The sequence below is a fragment of the Telmatherina bonti genome (genome assembly GCF_933228915.1).
Source record: "Telmatherina bonti genome assembly, chromosome: 22".
NCBI lineage: Eukaryota > Metazoa > Chordata > Actinopteri > Atheriniformes > Telmatherinidae > Telmatherina > Telmatherina bonti.
In genome coordinates, this window is record NC_136631.1 from 17,525,910 (window position 1) to 17,545,245 (window position 19,336).

Here is a 19,336-nt window from a genome sequence, read left to right on the forward strand (position 1 = left end):
ATGCCCAAAGAGTACAGGAGAAGGTCTTCCAAAGATTTCCTGCTTTCTCCAACTGGAGTAAACGACGAGGCACGTTTGGAGAGAAGAGCAGCGGGGAAGTCTTCCCAAATTTGCAATGAACTCATACAGAAAGCCGCTCAGGTCGCCCCGACGTCCGGAGCACCGGCTGTGATGGATGCGCCCCGTGTACCGCAGGTCACCATCACCTCGGAGGGAGGCGGCTCCGCCCGGGAGATTCAGGAGGAGGACTGGGACGATGCAGTGGACGGTACTTTGCGTAGAAAACTATCCAACTCCTCCATCTCATCGACAGGGTCCTCTGTTCTGGAGTCCGAGGATGACTTGCTCAGTGACAACGAGAGCAAAAGCAAAGGAATCATCACTTTGGAGCACCTGATAGACCCTGGAGAGGTGAGTAGTAGCCTATACTTTTTTTTTTAATTTTTTTTATTTTTTTTTTTTTTTAAGTGATTCTTTACTTTAAAATATCAGTGGCAGATTGTATCTGTATAATCGATTAAAACTCCTCGGAAGTCTGTTATTACACAGTAACAGGAAAAACCTGACGTTTGGCTCAGCGGCATGTAAACAGCAGTCAGCAAACTGCTTCTTCTGAAAAGACCACTGGGACCTATTTAACTGCAGAGACGAGGCAATTACAGTGATAACATGATTGCTTCAAAAGGTTTAGTTTATTTTCAAGATACATAAACGTCTAAACAAGCCTTCCAGTAAGGGCTTCAAATGGGACATAAGGCACTTCCACATTTCAGGGGTTATTTTTGGGTCCGTTTTGTGCTTCTGGATGGTTTGAGATCTGGAGGATTTCACTTTTGAAGGAGTTCCTGTCAGAGTTGACACTTTCTTTCAGGTAGAACATATGTAAGAGGGAGAAAAATGTTTAGACAGACTTCGAGAGCCCTGCCAAAGAGCGCAGGACGATGACCAGGAAATTAGATTTTCCATTGTGAAATGATGTTATCTCTCCTTATGTTTAATGGGTTATCAAAGCATTTCCTGTCACTTTAATGATCCCTGCTGCTATATGAACTGAAACCAACCCAACAAAGCCTCTGACTGCCCCAACCGAGCATTGAAGTGAATGATGGACTACTTTATCTGGAGTGTGTGCCATCCTGTTTATTGATTCTTATCATCAAGGCTGCATGGAAGCATCATGCGCGGAAAAACACATTCCCTCTCTTTATGTTCTTGTCTGTACTCATTTTGTGTGTGGATTACTCATGCATTCTGTACAAAAAAAAGAAAAAAGGAATATCCTGTTGTGTGTGAAATGTGAGATCATTGAAATTTATGCTTTGGAACAGTTTGTCCTGATCTTTAACAACACACATCTCAGCTCACACACCAGACTTAAAGGGTTGTATTTTTTAGTTAAATCAACACTGAGGGTGGACGTTTGCTTGCCTTTGACATTTTTTTGGGGGAAAAAAAATCATCATCTGGAAATAAAACACATTTTGATTTGAACAAATTGTGTTTCTTGGTAATTGGTAAGTTAAGTGTGAGCACATGATTCACCTGTTTGTTTTAGCTCTATTGTTAACTCCACAATCTGCTTTTTGTCTCTGCCGTCACCATGGTAGACTCGGACTGTCACAAGGTGTGCATGCATGTGCTTTATGGATCTTTGGCTTCTCTATACAAGGTCTGCAGCTGTCACTTTCCTTTAAACAGACTGAACAGATTGGATCTTGTCAAAGTCGACGGTGTCCAGGCCATCAGGGCTTAGTTTGATTTTATTTTTTTTCTGGAGAAAAGTTAATTTTAGGTTGCTCTTTACTGGTTAGTAAAGACATCCTCAGTCGAAATGGAAATGTGTTGGTCATGTAAACCCATGCACATAACCACATTTATGCATTTGTCCCTTCAACCCACAGAAAAAAAAAAACACCCACACACAGATCAGGCTAACATGTCGTTGTGTAATAATATTTTTTGTGGTCAATGTCCAATTTTAGCCTTGGCCTTTGACATTTACCAAAAAAAAGAAAAACACGCTTCAGGAAGCTAAAAACATCTGAAGCTTCTGCTCGTTCACACTTCAATGCAGTTACATTGCATTACAGAGAAATTCCTGGTCGATGATGCACATTGAAAATCATTTTAGACAATGGAACTGACGGAACATTTGAGCATGTGGAAAAACAGGCTCTTTGTCACAACAGGGATAATTTGGGATTTTGTACATTTGACTTTTCAGAATGACACAACAGCTTGACAAGAGCATTAGTTAAGATCAGCGTGCAACACTTTTAAGTTGCAGGATGGTTGATTTCCACTGTGTATGGTTTTAAGGTTGCTATTGACAACCTCTTTTCGATCAGCGTGTTGTTGAGTCAGTGTGTGACAGCAGGACTTGTGTTTCAAAGAGAAGGTGCATCTGACATAGGAGAAGACTGATATGTAGGGTGCTGATGCAACCAATGAGAAAGCATCAGTATAGACCTCTAGTTATAATAATTTAAACTGTTGAGCATTTGAGTATTAAGGCATAAAGTATTTCTGTTTATCTTTGGCATAGGGAGAAGTATTGTGCTGTATATGGTGGACAACTATAGGAAGTAGTTATTTTTAGAATTAGATCATGAATAAAATCCTTTCAAAATGAGCTGAAGTTTTCAACAATCTGCTGTTTAAAATGGGTAAAAGTAAGCTCATAAAACAATTTCTTTAGTATCAGTTCATGTTTATGTAAAACAATATTGTTTTTATGCCCTTTCTGCCACATAAAACATGTGCAATCTGATAAAGTCATAGTTCAGAGAGACAAGTTTACCTCAGAAAGATCACTGTTTTGGTGCCAATAATATGTCGTTAATTTCACCTAAGTAGAGAGTTGAATGCAGGACTTTTGCACTGTTTTTGTCTTTGCTGATATTAATTGATAAACCGCTCTCTCCGTAGACGGATTAGTTATCTCAAGCTCTAACTCGAGAGTGAAACAGTTTTTGCTCTCCATTGAAAGAGAAGAGGTGGAGGTTTGTGATCATTGGCATTTGTCAAAAAAACAACTGATTGGTGATGCGAATCACAGTCAAAAGAAGAGCTCATTAAGTTTCTCTGAAGCCCTGAGAAAAGACATTGACCTTGATGGAAGATATGCTCTCTGTCTCATAGTGTTATCAGGAGAAATTCTGTGTTGTCTGTTATTAAGGTCAGCGCAGCCTCGGGGAGGGGAGGCGGGATAACCTGGAGTTTCAAACCCAGAACATTTAGACAACAGAAATACTGGCCAAAGACGTGCATGTTGATTCTGTTTACACCAAAACCTGGTTCTGTTTCCAGTCCTTTTTGTTCACTTTAACGCTTGAGAGTCTTTATTTAATGTATTTCACTTGATTTACAGTCATCTGTCTGATTAACTACAAAACATAATGTACAGATTCGTGTGAAACGTCATTGCAGTAGAGCAGCAATCAAAGTCTTAACTCTTCAAAATGAATTATGATTAGTAAATGAGCGAGTGAAGCTTTTCACCTGACATTTAGAAAAGCCCTGCCTGGCTGCAACAAAGATCTGCTTTTAGTGAGGAGGTGTGAGACATGAGCTGAGCTGCTGCATGATCAAGAGTCATCGTTTCATTTCCTGTTTCATTTACAACTAATGAAATAAATTGACCTTTTTATAACTTAAAGACTGGAATGAAGAACAAATACCAGCTTTCATTTCCCACACCAAAGACGTGTAACTTTACCCTGCATTATATTCCACGTGATCATCTGGAGGAATAACTACATGTGTGTGGTGTAAAGGTCGAGAGCACAAAAACATCCAAAAAAAATAAGCATAAAACACACAGATAATTCATTTCTTGGTTATATATTGTTTTTGGTCAGTGTTTTTTTTTTTTTTTTTTTGCCAACTTTAATTTTCTGCGGTTAGTCATACGACACACGAGAAGCTGCTAACAAGAGAGTGGGTGTTGAGAGGCTGAAAAGAAGGGCAGAGGCTGTCTAGATTTTTTTTTTCTTTTGATGTTGATCTTTCAGATGTTCTCCTGAATTTCTGGAATTTCACAACAGCTGGGAGATTTCTCACTCTTCACTAAATGTGAAATTAAATGTGAATTATGTTTGCATAATGTGTTGTTCATTTTTTTCCCCTTTGGTGTTAGGCAGAAGGTTTTTCTGGTTTTGATTAGGAGGACGAGGCCATTTCCACACCACGATGGAGATGCTGAATAGAGATGTTGAACGCTGATATGAGTTTCCATCTGACTGACCTACATTGAAAGGTTTCATGCAATGGAAAACATAAAGCCTGGCATCAGATTTACTGGCCAGAACTGCTTATGTGATCAGATTTCCACTCAGATATTATTGGGTGGACTGAAGTCAGTTTTCACTGCTTTTTCCTTTTATCAGTTACGTGATCAGATGAACTCTAAAACATATGTGTTAAACAGTCTACCTTGTGTATATAATAAATGTTTTTATTATAAATAGTTTTTCTTTATTTCTGCTTACTTTCTTGCATTCCTCCAACAGAGCAAGTCTTGGTGGAAACTAAAGACATACATTCGCTGGCCCTTCAACGCTACCCACAGGAAAAAACTGAGCTGGGTTCAGCTCGCCGGACATAAAGGTGGGATTCATTCAGATCCTGTCATACACATTTCAGGCAAATCCCACTGTCAATGTTTTTAAATTGAGTTCAGTAAGTTATTTTAAAAAGATTAATCGAAACAAGAAAAGTTTACAAAAGATGTTTTTAAATGAAAGCTTGCTGAAGATGTTTGTTTTAAGGCGTATGAAAGCACTGAGTGACAGATGGACACATTCTGAAGGAGCGCTGAAGCAAACATTGAACTTGTGACTGATGAGCTGCTAGCTTCACATGGAGGAATAATCAAACATTTCCACTTTAAACATTTTAGTGAAGAATTCCCTCCATTTTTCTGTTTGTTTTCTCCATGGTTTCCAGTTAGTCACCTCCAATATATCTCTGATCATTTGTGCAACCTGTAACACAGCCTGAAACAAAGACTTCTGATTTCACACATAGGACACGTTCCTCTTTAAATTAAATAAAAAAATCAAAATAGCATTTTTATTTCATTGATATTGAGTAATTGTGTTTTTTTTTAAATAAATACAACTCCATCCATTTTATCTTATTATCATTTGCCATCAATAAAGATGATAAACAGGGGTTTTCAAATATTCTTTTAGTTTTGTAAATTGCATAAGAAATGTCAAATTCAGTGTTAGAATTTTTTAAATGAACAATCTTATGGCCATATAAAACCATGTTTGCATACACGTGAAATATAAATCATCTGATGTTTCAGCATCAATATGCAATTTATAACTATTGGTTTCAGTCCCAAATAATTGCAACAACATTTTTAGCATTCACTCGATCATGTGGAAAGACAACACTGAGGCTTTTAATGCTTTAAACCAGTTCATGGGAATTTGTATGGTTCCCATTTTTCTTCTTTAGAATACTTTTGTGCCAAGCTTATTTTGAATTTGCTTGACAATCATTGTAAATAGGAATATATTCAGGTAAAGGCGTAAAAAAAAAAAAAAAAAAAAAAAAAAAAAGTGAAAAGATTGCTGCTTGTCATCGTGGATGATGGCTTAAACTCCTGTCAAGCCGTGTTTTCCTGTAACATCCATCTTGGACTTAGATACACGTCTCAGGAATTCACACACTAAGGTCACACCCTATGATTCTAAAATATCTCTTTAATCTCCACATGAAAGGTGAGTGAATTCCTTGACAGTCTAACAGAATCATAATATTTTGCGCGTCTGAAAAGCATCTTTATCTCATCTCAGGCAACTTCAAAGCTGCAGGTGAGGGCACCATTCTGAAAAAGTACTCAGAGAATGAGATGGAGTGTTTCGAGAAGCTGAGGGATGACGCACTGCTCCATTTTGTCCCTGGATACCACGGCGTCGTGGAAAAGGATGGAGAGTCTTTCCTTCACATGACTGACCTGCTGACAGACTTTAACCACCCTAATGTGATGGACTGCAAGATGGGAGTGAGGTAAGGGAGTGAGGTCTCTGTCTCGTTGTTTATTACCAATGTTCATCTGTTTAGTTGCATTTTTTCTTCTTATTTTTAATGCAGGCAGTAAGATTAATAGAATTCTGCACTGACTTGGAAATTATTTCCCATCTATTCGTGTGTTTGCTGTTTAAGAATCGATGATCATGTTCTGTGGGAATGGACTAGACATAATAAAGTGCAGACGTGTGACAGTTTAAGCACCCTGACGTGGTTTGGCTTTATAGGGGAACACCTGTTGTAACTGCAGGCTGTATGCTTAGCTTCCTGCCACAGCGGGTGAAGCGCCTCAGTGTTTCAACTACACAACTACACAAATACATAAATGCATGAATGCACTCATGGACGAATATATGCATGTTTGTACATGCACAGGCGTACACATATGAACAAAATGCTTTATTAGACAAGCGAACGCTCTTACACAAATTCTTACAGACGCACAGTCAGGCATAGACATGCACTAACTTTACATACAGACTCAAGTTAATTGCTTTATTATCTACCTCCTGCTTGTGCGTGTTTGTAGTATGAGGCTGTTTATACGCTCTCACACATATGCGCACGTAGGGTGTCCCTGGAGACTCCCCTTTGTCAAAAACACTCAACCACAAAGTTGCAAAACCGCTAACTTGCACAAACACACACTCAGGCTTTCACACAGTTAAATGCTGCACACAGGAGTCTCCTCTCAGCTTCCCTCTTTGGCACAGAGGAAGTGTAGCTCACAAACTGAAACTGAAATTCACATCTGTTTGCACATAACTCTTTACTATGTGTAAGCCAATGGTGAGTGCAATACTGTACCGTTCACCAAAAAGGATTAGGACAACTACAGTGTGTTGTTCTCAGCGGTACACGCAGCTACTTTATCTGGGCTTCCTCCCTTATATGCATCGTTACATATGAACAGCAGATCTTTCTCATATTTAGTGCAGAAAAAGAAAATGTAATGAACAACACGAGTGTCTTGTCTGTGTAAGGTCACATGAAAAAGTAAACCCCTTTTAATTCTAAGGTTTTACATAAGATGGCATCATTTAAAAAATAGATAAATGAAATCGGGTTCCAGCCGGGTCTCAAGATGATTAATGCTACTTCAGATCAACAGCGCTGTTTTGCATGAACTAAAAAAATCTGAAGAGCCTACAGGCCTCAGTTAGGATGTTAAATGTGGCACAGTTTGAATCTGAACAAACTACTAAACTTTTGGAAAAGTGTCCTTTTGATAGATGTGACCAAGGTGGAGATGATCCACAAAATCAAACACTAAACCAGAACACCATCTCAAACACTTGATGCCAGCTGTGCAGCGCGGTGTTAGAGTGGTGATTAGTAGGTGTTGTTTTGCAACCACAGGACCTGGGCACCTTGCCGCCGTTGGGCCAAAAATGAGCTCCTTTGAATATCAAAGTATTCTTCAGTCAAATGTAATATCATCTTCCTGACAGCTAAATCTGGTCATTAAACAAGAAAGTAACGCTAGCACAGCAGCAAATCTGCAGCAGAATCTCGGACAAAAACAGAGGATTTAATAGTGTTGCAGAACCAACATTATTTTTGCATAAAATTTGTGCAAATAAAATGTCAATCAAACCTCAATGAACTGAAACAATTGTTGTAAACAAGAGTGGGACAAACTTCCCTCACAGTGGTGTGAGCAACTGATAAGATAAAACAGAAAAGGATTGCTTCTCAGCTGGGCTGTCAAAGGAGGATCTACATCTGCTAAATCATTACTTTATCTTTGTTCTTCACATGTTGCTTCTGCATTTTGACATAGTTTTTGTTTCATAAGTAAGGGCACAAAGCAGTATGTAGGGCTGTTGCCATGACCAGATTATTTTTCCCAATGCACTGAAGCATAAAACCTCTAAATCAGAAGGTGCCACGTCTTTTCAAATGACTGTTTAGTATCTCCTAAAGGTGGGAATCTGAAACCTTTGGAAACACATTGTAAGAATAGTATCTACGCACAGAGAATTCATCAGTAAAATGATTTTTCTTGCTTTTGTGAAAGGACTTACCTGGAGGAGGAACTTGTGCGAGCGAGGGAGCGGCCCAAACCAAGGGAGGACCTTTACAAGAAGATGGTGGAAGTGGACAGTAATGGTCCGACTCCTCAGGAACATTCCCAACAGGGTGTCACCAAACCTCGCTACATGCAGTGGAGGGAGACCATGAGCTCCACCAACACCCTGGGCTTCAGGATAGAGGGGATCAAGGTAGTCATGTTGTAAATTCTAGTGACATATTGTTTATATGTAACCAAGTTTCATAAGAATGAAGCTTTTAGTAAGAAATGGCTTTTGTCAGACATCTCTACCACTAAGCTCTGATTGGTGGTAGAGATGGCCTCTCATCTTCCCATTGGATCTTTGGATTTTACTCACAGTCGCCGTGGACCTGTGTGTGTTCCTTTTAACCAACGGTCTTTGTACCAAATCACTCAGTTTGGGTGGTCAGGCTTTTTGGGATTCCTTAATTCTTATGCTTGGAATGATAGAGGATGCTGTACTTTTGAGTGTTTTCAGTGTTATAAAAATGTTCTTTCATTCATCTCCAGATTTTTTACCTTTCCACAGTTGCCTCACAGGTGTACCTACTCCTTAAATAGAAGTATTATGACTTACAGCTCATATTAATGTGTTCTTCTAGTCTGTAATTTCTTTGACAACACAAACCATAAACTTAATTTTGTTTTGTCATCATGAGATACATGGTCATTATATGCTTACAAAGAGATTGTTTTATTTATTTTTGCCTCTTTAGAAACATGATGGTACATGTCGAACTGACTTCAAGAAAACCAGATCGAAGCAGGATGTCATCAAGGTGTTCAAGGACTTTGTAGGAGGCGATGTCAACATCATAGTACGTGGCAGACAACTCATGTACACATGTTGCTGTATCTATACAAGTTAGGCACAAACTTGCTTTACAGTACAGTGCATAAACAAAAAAGGCTTCGTCGAAGCCTTATTCAACTGAAGTGTGAGCTGTGTATGCTCTCACATCCGTGTTCAATGTTTAGACAGTGCGTACACAATTCTTTTGTTTTCTCTGCCATTTCATTGGAAAAGGTAAGGCCCTGTTCATTGGCAAATATTGGGCCAAATCCAGATCTGTATTTAAACTGCAAAAGCAGAGCAATCCCTAATGCAAGGCAAAAAGTAAATACTCCCACTCGAAGGTGCTTTGAGTTTTTGACTTTCAAACACACACCCAGCCTACATCTTGCTCTGCGGCACGTGTATATTTTATGGATGGATGAACTGATTCAACACCTTTTTTCTGTTTTTACTTGAAACACAGATGTCGTATTTGAACAGGCTGGAAGAGATCCGGCAAGCCCTGAACACGTCCTACTTCTTCCAGCGACATGAGGTGATGAGTTATCAGCTGTGAAAATGACTCACAAGTTAATGAAAAAAAATTTGTGGTTTTGAAAATATATCAGAAATTACATTTGGGAGACTGGCGCCATTTTTCCAGTTTGTATCATGTGATGGCATGTGCCAGTCAACACTAAACAATTCCTTTATTTTTGCTAAATACTTTTTTTTGAAAAAATGTAAGATTAGCACAGATTAATGTTTTCATACAACAGAGAGGTCAAAGTTTAAAGTCCCGCTTTGCTAGAAATCAGCTTTTCTACCATGTTAACATGTCCATATATGTGTTTTAAGATGCATCACTTGGAAAATAAGCCATGAACAAAATGGCTGATGATTTCTGCTTTCGATGTTCAAAGCACTACTCTCAAACTAAGAAAGATGTTGGCCATTTCAAGGAACCGCTATTAAGCAGTCCTCCCAGTTTTCTAGGTGAGGCTGTAACAAGTTATGGAAGAAGTTAGAACAAGCCAGACGGAGAAACAAGTTAGTGTGTTTTCTTCAGCTTGCTAAAATAGTAGAAGAGACATGCTTTGTTTATGGGACTGAAAACGTTCGTGCCCAATCTGAAGGTTACCTGATGACAAATACCAGAGAAGCCACAAGTCTACAGTTTTCATTTGTCAGAAAACCATAAATAGTTCATAAATATGACCCACAACCAGCTGGGTATAGCCACTAACATGATAATAAAATGCTGTTCCATCTTTTAATCTAAGATACATGGCCAGACATTTCCAAAAAGTCTATTTCTTTTTATGGGTTTTATCTCGAGACAACAGGGCAGGCAGTTCTCTGCTGGGACTCCACTGCTCTGGTGTGACTGAACCACAAGAGAGTTGCTCACTAAAAGTCTGACTCATGAAAAAGGCAGCAACTGCTGGCAGAGCAGGCAAGTCGGGCAGAGTGGAATGGTGAGAGGCAGGAACTGCAACGGCTAGGTTTGCCAGTAAACGCATCATGAACACCTACACTATTACAGCTGATGATCCTGAACGCACTGTGAATATGACGGAGCATGCAAGTTTTCTTGTTTTTCTTTTGTCTGGTTAGGTTTCTCTCTACCACACTCTCATTTGCAACACATCTTGCTGCGGAAAAAGCCGAGCAGTGTTTCCTGCCAGCTGTTCCTCAGGGACACACTGTGTTTGCAGCTCAGGAAGCCTATGGGGAAGCAGGTTTTCTTGTGTAGATGGCTGCACACTGTATCCTGGGCAGAAAGTCAATGAGGCCTCTGCAACTGTACTGATGTGTGGCTGAAAATAAACTAAGTCCAAGTATTTGCTTTATATGAAAAGCCCATAATCCAAGTGCTCAGGGACAGGTAACAGCCATGATCATTGTACTGCTGTTTGGTTTTTATAAAGCAGAAAGCAAAAAGCAGCAGAGTTTGCAGAGACTTTTGAGGAAGTGCTGGGAGGCCAGACTGTGGGTGGAGCTCATTAGCATATTTATAGATTCATACTCACTGAATGAGGAAGGATTTGTAGAAAGGGCCTTGTTTATTGGGGGTGTTTAACCCTCCAGCAGAGTTTGACAGATTGTGAAAACAAATTTAAGGTTCCCAAATTGTGTTTGTGTCCTTCTCTTTAACATTTAATGTTGTTTATTTCCTTTAATTAAAAAAAAACAAACTAATTATCAACCCTTCTTTGTTTTTTTATCAGGTCATTGGCAGCTCTCTCCTCTTTATCCATGACCACACGGGCAAAGCAGAGATCTGGATGATTGACTTTGGCAAGACCACAGCCTTACCAGAGGGCCAGACATTAAAACATGACATTCCTTGGCAGGAAGGCAACCGGGAGGATGGTTACCTGTGGGGGTTGGACAACCTCTACCACACACTGGAGTGTGTAAGGGACGAAGAACCCAACAAAGAACTCAGTTGCTCAGTTACCGAGGAAAACAGCCAAACAACAGAAAGTTTTGACCAGTGACTTTTGACCAGTTGCTTAATGGACATCACAGAGTTTTAAATAATTAGATTTTGGATTTTGGCCATCTGTAAGTTCAGAAATGGTACAACATTAAAATGTTCTGCACCCAAACAAATGTTACATCATGTACATTCACTGGCATTGACAGAAAAGGCCCGATGGACCCTGAACAGAGAGAAGCAGAGAAATTTCACTCAAATAACTGAACGATTGAGCAAATGCACTGACACTAATTCAACTTCCTACAACACCAACAGAAGTAAAAGGGGTGGGGGGGGGGGGGTTCTGCTTTTCAGTTTCAGAAACAAAAAGTTAAATGTGCAGAAAATGCTCAGAACTGAATAAAAAAATGTGTGTGCCAGTTTACAACTCAGGTTGCACTTCACACATCTATTGGACGCATCAACTTTGATGAGAAATTAAACTGTTTGAGATGAAACTGACTGACAGAACTGAAAGTTGTGTAACTACATTAACACATTCCCCATGATAGCACTTCACGCTGCATTATGATCTGACTACATTATGTGTGCCCCTGTTTTGGAATCCTGTATTTTACTGTATAGCAACTTGCTTTTTATTGATTTATTCCTGTAATCAAACTTGTAATTTCTACTGTAACACTTAATGCTGCACCGTTTGTCGTACCACATTTTACAGTGGTTTATTATAAAAGCTCAGATATGATCTATGTTGTGAAACATTAAATGATCAACATGTGCATGAAATCTAAATGAAAACATGCAGTTTCTACTGGTTTGCACAGTTAAACACTATTTTAATCTTGCACACGTTGCTAAGGACTGAGTCCACTCCATTACGTTTGATATCACTGGGACCAGTGTGTAGGCGAGCAAACACACACCAATTAGATGAATAAATATTGATTTATCTGGGACAAGGGTATGGTGAAAGACTAAAATGTGTTTTGAATGCCTTTGCAGTCTCATTTAAGAAATGTAAACAAAAAAAAAAAAAAAAAAAAGATTATAAGCCAATGTGAAAGAATAGGCAGTAAACCAATTGAACTAAAACAGTTTTTTAAAAAAAAAAAAAAAAAAGTATAATCATGTAAAATATCTATATGCTAAGGTCTAACACAAAGTCACATGAGTGAAAACTGCAGGAGAACATGAAAGAAAACATAAATACACAACAGAAACGTCCACTTAATGCATCTGCTAACGCTTCATAGCAATCTGTTGCACTTTAAAGCTGAAGACCACCACCTGCTGGGCAAACACAGATACTACTACCACTGCACCTGTAAATGTAGAGTAACCCTTTCTAATGCCAACAGATTCAACATTAGGAGACACAAAAACACAAAAGTATCATGTGCAGAGTTTTATTCCAGTGAACATTTGCAGTTAGTATTAAATTATCAGACATTTCTAAAGACTGCCTGCAGGCTAAGTATATTATACTGGGACTTATAGTAAGAGAGGCCATTCAAAATATTTTACTAATTAGTAAGAACATTGGTAGATTCTGATTAACCTCTCTTTTGTTCTAAAATAAAATGACTAAATTTTTGTATCTTGTTAATTAATGTGTTTAAAGGTTTATATAACAGGTGCTTGTACAATGGAAGCGATTGTCCACTTTCACTGTCCATCTTTATGTCCTTCAGAAATTGTCTACAAATTTAGAACTTAATACCAGCAACAGACTGAACAGTTGGACTACAGGGAGGCCAGTCATGCACTCACATTGTGTACCTAATTAACCACTGATCTCATAGGTAAGTTGATGTATTCCTTTGCATCAGTGGTCCTGTCACAAATTACCAACTTACTGATGCCATCAGCATTTTTCTTATGCAGAGTCATGCAGGCTCATCTCAAATGGAGATGAATAACTGGACTCATCTGACCACAGGTAGTGTGCCCAGTCTTTCTTTCCATTTGAGATGAGATTGTTTTCTGAGAAACAACTCTGCAGCATTTCTTCAGAGCTAATTGCGTCTGTCATCCTTACATAATATAATTTCAGGTTATATTTCTGGATGCAGTGCTGAACTGTGTTACATTAGAAAAGTCAAAGTACTTTTATTCCTATGTGGCTATATTGATAATCTTGGCATAAAGGCTTTTCATGCAGCGCTGCCTGAAGGCTCGAAGGTCACTTACATCAATCAGACAGTGTTTTCTCTTATTCTTCAAAATGTGTTTAGCCTAGAAACCAGAAAACTTTCTCAGTATTATGTATAAGAGCTTTTGAAGGGCCAAACGTCTTTGTAAGCTTACATTGACAAATATTTTTTAAAACCTATTGATGGATCTCCAAGTTTGGAATAAAATGTCCAGCCACATTCTAACCAAGCAGGCGGATACAGCTTTTACAATCAGCTGTGACATCTCGCCTTGCCACAAATTTCTATAAACTTTTCTGTATTTCTTTTTCTCCATTTGAATTCCTTTCTATTGTGTTGGAAATAATTGTGTTTACGTTTTTTCAAATGCAATGAAATTAATCATTAAACTTCTCCCCAACTTTTTTGAAGATGAGGTATTATGACTTGTGTAAGAGTTGGGAGGTAAAGAATTAATTTATATGTCCATTAAGTGGGGACAACAAACACACAGTTTAGAATATATGTTGATTTATTTGGGGCACATTTAAATGAAAGAACAATTGTGTGAAAAACAGCATATTTCATTTAATGGGTTTGGATTTTCACAGTTTTTTTTCAGCTTACAAAAATGCAGAAAAAAAAGAGTTTTTTCATAAACTTAGGAAAAAACAATATAATATGACAAGGGTCCACTGTTTTCGTTTTGTTGGGGGTTTTTTGTTGTGTAAAAATATACCAATAATCTATAAAAAGGTGAATGAACATTTTGATTTAATACATTTCCTTAAAGATCTTATTTTCAAGTTGAGTTGAAAACTAAGACACTTATATCAGCAGGCTGATCATAAAATATACAGTAAGTCTATATAGCCCAAAGGTAAATGCAACATTTCATTTAACATATAATAAACCATCAACATGTTTAGGTAAAAATAAAGATACGCTGCTGGCAATCATTGAAAGGACTAAATGAAGCTCAACTTAAAATGTAAATACTGAATGCAGGTGTCCACATTTTACACATATGATTGAATACAGAGCAGCTTGCTCTGTATTCAAAAGATGAATTCCTCTCTGTGCTGGGAAAACACAAATGCTACCAGCACTGCATCAGAAGATGCAGAGCAGCGCTTTCTAATGGCAGTGATCAACTACAGATACATGAACAGAAACAAATACAAATGTCCAAAGAAAAAGAAAGCTACAAACACAACAGGTTAGTCCAGTGTACGTAATCCTGTACAAAAATAGCAATTTTCTTCACAGCTGCAAGGTCGCCCCCCAAACTCTTCACTTACACATTCATAAAACTGCCTGTAGGCCAAGTACATACTAAGACATGTAGGAAGAAAGTTTTTTCCACCATTAAAAAGTGAAGGAACCTGTTAATCACTGATTAAAGGCCACTGATTTGTTCCAGTTCAGCACATTTCACAAAGCGTGACAGTGGGAGGCAGTAATTTTGGCAAAGTTGTCTCTTTATAAGCGCCACTATTAATCTTGAGAGCAGAACAGCTAGAGATTTCATGTCACAAAAATATCCACATCTGAAGTAGTTCAACATTGTTGGCAAAATCCATGCTCACTTTCTCCACCACTGTTGTGTCTATGCATTAAATATGAAACTGCAACCACTTTGCCTGGTGCAAACAGTTGCATGCGTCACAAAGTGGAATTGTAATCCTGAGAAACATGTTAGCCATCTAGGAGTCCAGCTAGGAGTCAGGGCGGACCTGATCACAATGGGAGTGTTAATGGTGCGGAATATCAAAATGGGGGCAACCGCTAGATGCACCCCAGAAAAATTAGCTGTCCGAATCTTGTCCAACAGAAACTCCGAATATGTGGAAACACTAAGACTTTACATGCCAGAAAATATTTGTTATTGCAGTAATCTGGGAGGGGAAATTTTCCCATTGTATGGGGTGAATGCAAAAGTACCAACTACAACATCATAACTATGTAGGTAACTAGAAATGACTAAAACCATCTTTTTTATTTCATGCAACAGCAGCTAAAGTGTGTGTAACTACTTTCCAAAGCTGACTCGCATGTTAAATTAACACAAAAACTTCTTGGAGATCCTTTTCTCCATGACTCAACACTTTAATGCTCAGACTGAATACTACAGACGTCAATTCATTACTACCAAGGATTTTATAAAATAAATACATTCAAATAAAAAAAAGAGGAAAAAGAAGATATAATTAAAGTAGATAGGTAAAAAAAAAAATAGGAGTCTATCAACAGCAGTGATTTTTGACATCCATCACCATCTGTGATGAAGGCGCAGGGCTACTTTTCGCTCAGTATTTCAGCATCAGTGTTTTGCTACCAGTGTACCAGAAGCTCAGGACAGGACTGGGTATCACAGTACAGAGATGTATTTGTACAAACATCAGTGTTAGATAGTGTTTTCCAGCATACCAATAAGTTGTTATAATTTGATCTGGTGACTTTCCCACCATGCCGAAGCTCTCCCGGTCATGCATAATTATTTTCAGACACCTAGAGCTTTAGTCTCAATTTGGGATGGAATTCCAGTAGACATTTTATATTTGATTTAAAATGTCTTTTGGCTTTCTTAGATGTGGGCAACGCTGAGATCTTCAGATAGAGAAAAGCCAGAGTCTCGATCACGAGTGGGTTTCTCGGCTTTGGTATGTCTCCTCACGTCCTCGTGTCCATAGCTGGCATGGCGTTTCAGCAGTAGTTTGGGCATACAAGATGAGGAGGTATGTAGGCCTCTTGCCAGACCCACAGTGGTTCCTGGGGAGACAGTCAGAGGAGAACTAGTGCTTGTGATGGCTTCTGCAGTTTTGGGCATGACCAATGGGAGGTTCTCTGCCTCATAGCTCTGCTCATCGTAGGCATAATTGACATTGCCACAAGGGAAACTCTGGAGCTTAGCGAGGTCCATATCAGCTTTTGTGGTACCACCAGCAGGGGTCTTTTGTGAAGGCATGCTTGGGCCAGCCTGAGTCTGGCAGGCAGGAGATGTAGCTGGGTTGAGGTAGGTGCTGCTGGTGCTGTCACAAATGGCCTCATTACTCTCTGAAGCTGGGCTGCAGGTCGGCGAGTTGGTGGCGGAACTTGAGAGAGGCATGGACTGAGTGTGAGTCAGTGTTTTCTTCCCCATGAAGTTTTCCAAGACCCACGAGCCATACGTTGGGTTCCAAAGGTTCTTCGTCTTGTTCTTCAGCCTCTGGCTTCCAGAGGAGGAGCTGTTTCTGGAGCAGGGTCGGTGAAGAGGAGGTTCAGAGTGGATGCCGTTGCTTCCGCATGACAAACCAGGAGCAGGAACGGTTTCAGCCCAGGACGGCTCCAGGACCTCTCGACAAGACGTCACCTCATGGTGGACGGGTTGGGTTCTCTGTAGGAGAAGACGAGGTTTGGTGGGCTGTAGAGGAAGTGGAGGGGCACCAAAATCCATGGGCGAGAAACCCAGTTGCGAAGGTGAATCCTGGCAAACGGGGTGTGACACCAGGAGTGGAGTAACACTGGTGGTGGGAATAGGAGGACGCATTACTGTGCCTCCATCATCCTCTGTGTTCGGGCCATATTCTACAGGAAGAGGTGTATTAATCACATCCGGGTCCTAATAAAGACAGAAAAGACATGCAGTAAGCATAACAGCAGCTGTGCGGCAGAAAAAAATAGGAAGGAAAGTTGTTAGAAAGAAAATGAGAAAAAAAAATCATGTTTGAATTTGGTTGAAATATGCAGTGATACTGCATATTGTTGACAGATGAAGAATACCTGAGTGCAGTAGTTAATTCTTTCCAGGATAGTTGAGAAGTTGGGCCGGTGATCAGGACAGTGCTGCCAACACTGGGTCATGAGCCGATAGCTAAAAGGTAACAGATGCAAACTGATAAACTGCATCGTAAATGTGTCACTACTGGAAAATTTGTTATTACCCTCACTGCTGTTTATCAAATTAGGACAGAAACCACCTTTCTCATGTCATATGAGCAAACACACCCACTCTGTGTCATCATTATCTTGAAGATTTTTTAAATATTTACACCAACGAAACCAGCCTGACAATGCAAATCAAGTCCAACAGAAAGCATCTCAGGTCTGCTCTACCAAACAAGGCTGGCTCATGTCTTTTCTGTCTACTTCCCTCGGTACTCACACAGGCCCTGGGCAACCTTTGGGAGGGTCCATCCTGCCTCCGCTGGTGACAAACTCCAGAACCTCTTGGTTGGTTTTACAGGGATATGGCATGTAACCCAGAGAGAGGATCTCCCAGAGCAGCACTCCAAATGACCTGCAGGTGGAGACACAGATCATCAGCTGAAGGGACCACCTTGTTTTTCATGCCAAACCTTTCCAGCACTTTTCTATACCAAACAGAACTGTCTATAATGTAAACTAATTCTAAAACCAACCAATACTCCATGTAAAAAACACAATATTCAACCTATTTCTATTTTACCACCTTCAGTTAGTTTTCCAGAAACAAAACTGATTATTGCTACATGCAGTATTATTGATTCACATCCTGCAGGAAATAGACAACTTCAGCAGAACCCAGGAGTTTTAGAGGATTCTAACCAGTCCTTGTGGTCAGACTGCAGCTGGTTTTCAACATATTTCCAACAACATGACGGACTGAACAGCTGTTTGAACTCATTATGTTGCAGTCTCCATGTTGACTTTTTAACCAAAACAATGTTTGTTATATATATATATATTTTTTATCTGTAATACAGCCTATTTTCACTCCAGGAAAGATCTGACTTGGTGAGGACACTGCACCTCCACTGCTAGCAGGAGCAGGATCATCTTTGTTCATTCTTGAATACAGACGTTCACTGTCTGTTTTAAATTGATAAACACAGTATCTATAAGTTGCTTTGTGTAGCTTTGCTTAAAAAGGAAATATTTCCTAAAAAATATCTCATTTATTAGTGTTACACTGATCACATAAAAACTGCTATTTATGAATAAAAAAATGGCTTTACAAGTCTGTTTTAAGTTTTACCCTTCTTTTTTTTGTTGTCCAGAAATCTGTTCGGATGTTTGAATAAAGAACGTGCTGTGCCAGCAGTTAGTATAAATACATGATGCGAAGCAAAACTCACAACTCTGTGTCTAAATCCTTTATTCAGTGACAAGGTGCATCACACCAACATATAACTGCATCTGGTTTCAAACTGATGAAAGATCTTAGTCTAAAGTCTTACTGTTTATATTACAGTGCACATAAGGTGTTCATACCAGGTATCAGTCTTGCATGTGAAGATTCCCTCCATGAAGGCCTCTGGAGGCATCCATTTGACTGGCAGCATAGCACGGCCACCTTTTCGGTAGTAGCTAGCTCTGGAAAAACAATGTAACAGTGTTAGATTTAAGAAGAAAAATCTGATTTAAAGTAAACGTAACAAAGTCATGACCTTTCTATGTTAACTTGGCTATTTGGGGGGAAAATAAGGTGAGTATTTAAATATTCCAACAATAACATCAACAAGAGAAGTTGTTCCTCCCATGACCGAAATTAATTACCATGTCAGCTTATGTACGTGGGCAGCGTGCCTCCTGAGGATTCAGTGTACAAACCTGTAAATGTCCCGCGCCATGCCAAAGTCTCCAATCTTAGCCACTCTCTCGAGTCCAGAGAAGGTAAGAAGGCAATTTCTGGCAGCAATGTCTCTGAAAAACATTCACCTGTTACAAAATGTAGCTTCATGTTGACACTAAACTCTAAAACCTTCCAAATTTTATTGCTATACTATTTGTTTAGTTCAGTATTCATTGTTTTATTGTTTAGTGGAATAAAGCTGGAAAATAAATATTTTTTCAGTTTCTTTAGTTGGAGACGAGCTTAACAAAATAATCACCATCGTAACTCACTGAAGAACTGCTGCTAG

The 19,336-nt window shown here is 39.2% G+C and overlaps 2 protein-coding genes across 2 annotated transcripts in view; one reads left to right on the forward strand and one right to left on the reverse strand.

Annotated features, from left to right (window-relative positions):
• itpka (inositol-trisphosphate 3-kinase A) lies at positions 1-11,380 on the forward strand (the record flags this gene model as incomplete). The annotated part of the gene is made up of 7 exons (XM_079261597.1): positions 1-411; positions 4,512-4,608; positions 5,811-6,024; positions 8,066-8,270; positions 8,818-8,919; positions 9,361-9,432; positions 11,108-11,380. 7 exons carry the CDS (start codon positions 1-3, stop codon positions 11,378-11,380), a joined length of 1,374 nt encoding a protein of 457 aa, XP_079117723.1.
• Positions 11,381-15,971: 4,591 nt separating this feature from the next.
• ltk (leukocyte receptor tyrosine kinase) overlaps positions 15,972-19,336 on the reverse strand; it is a 60,277-nt gene continuing 56,912 nt past the window's right edge. The window contains exons 25-29 of the mRNA XM_079262077.1: positions 19,026-19,118; positions 18,687-18,788; positions 17,599-17,733; positions 17,217-17,307; positions 15,972-17,055 (exon numbers count right to left, since the gene is read on the reverse strand). Of these exons, the coding sequence (XP_079118203.1) occupies positions 16,042-17,055; positions 17,217-17,307; positions 17,599-17,733; positions 18,687-18,788; positions 19,026-19,118 (1,435 nt within the window). The 3' untranslated portion in view covers positions 15,972-16,041. The remainder of the gene's footprint in view (positions 17,056-17,216; positions 17,308-17,598; positions 17,734-18,686; positions 18,789-19,025; positions 19,119-19,336) is intronic.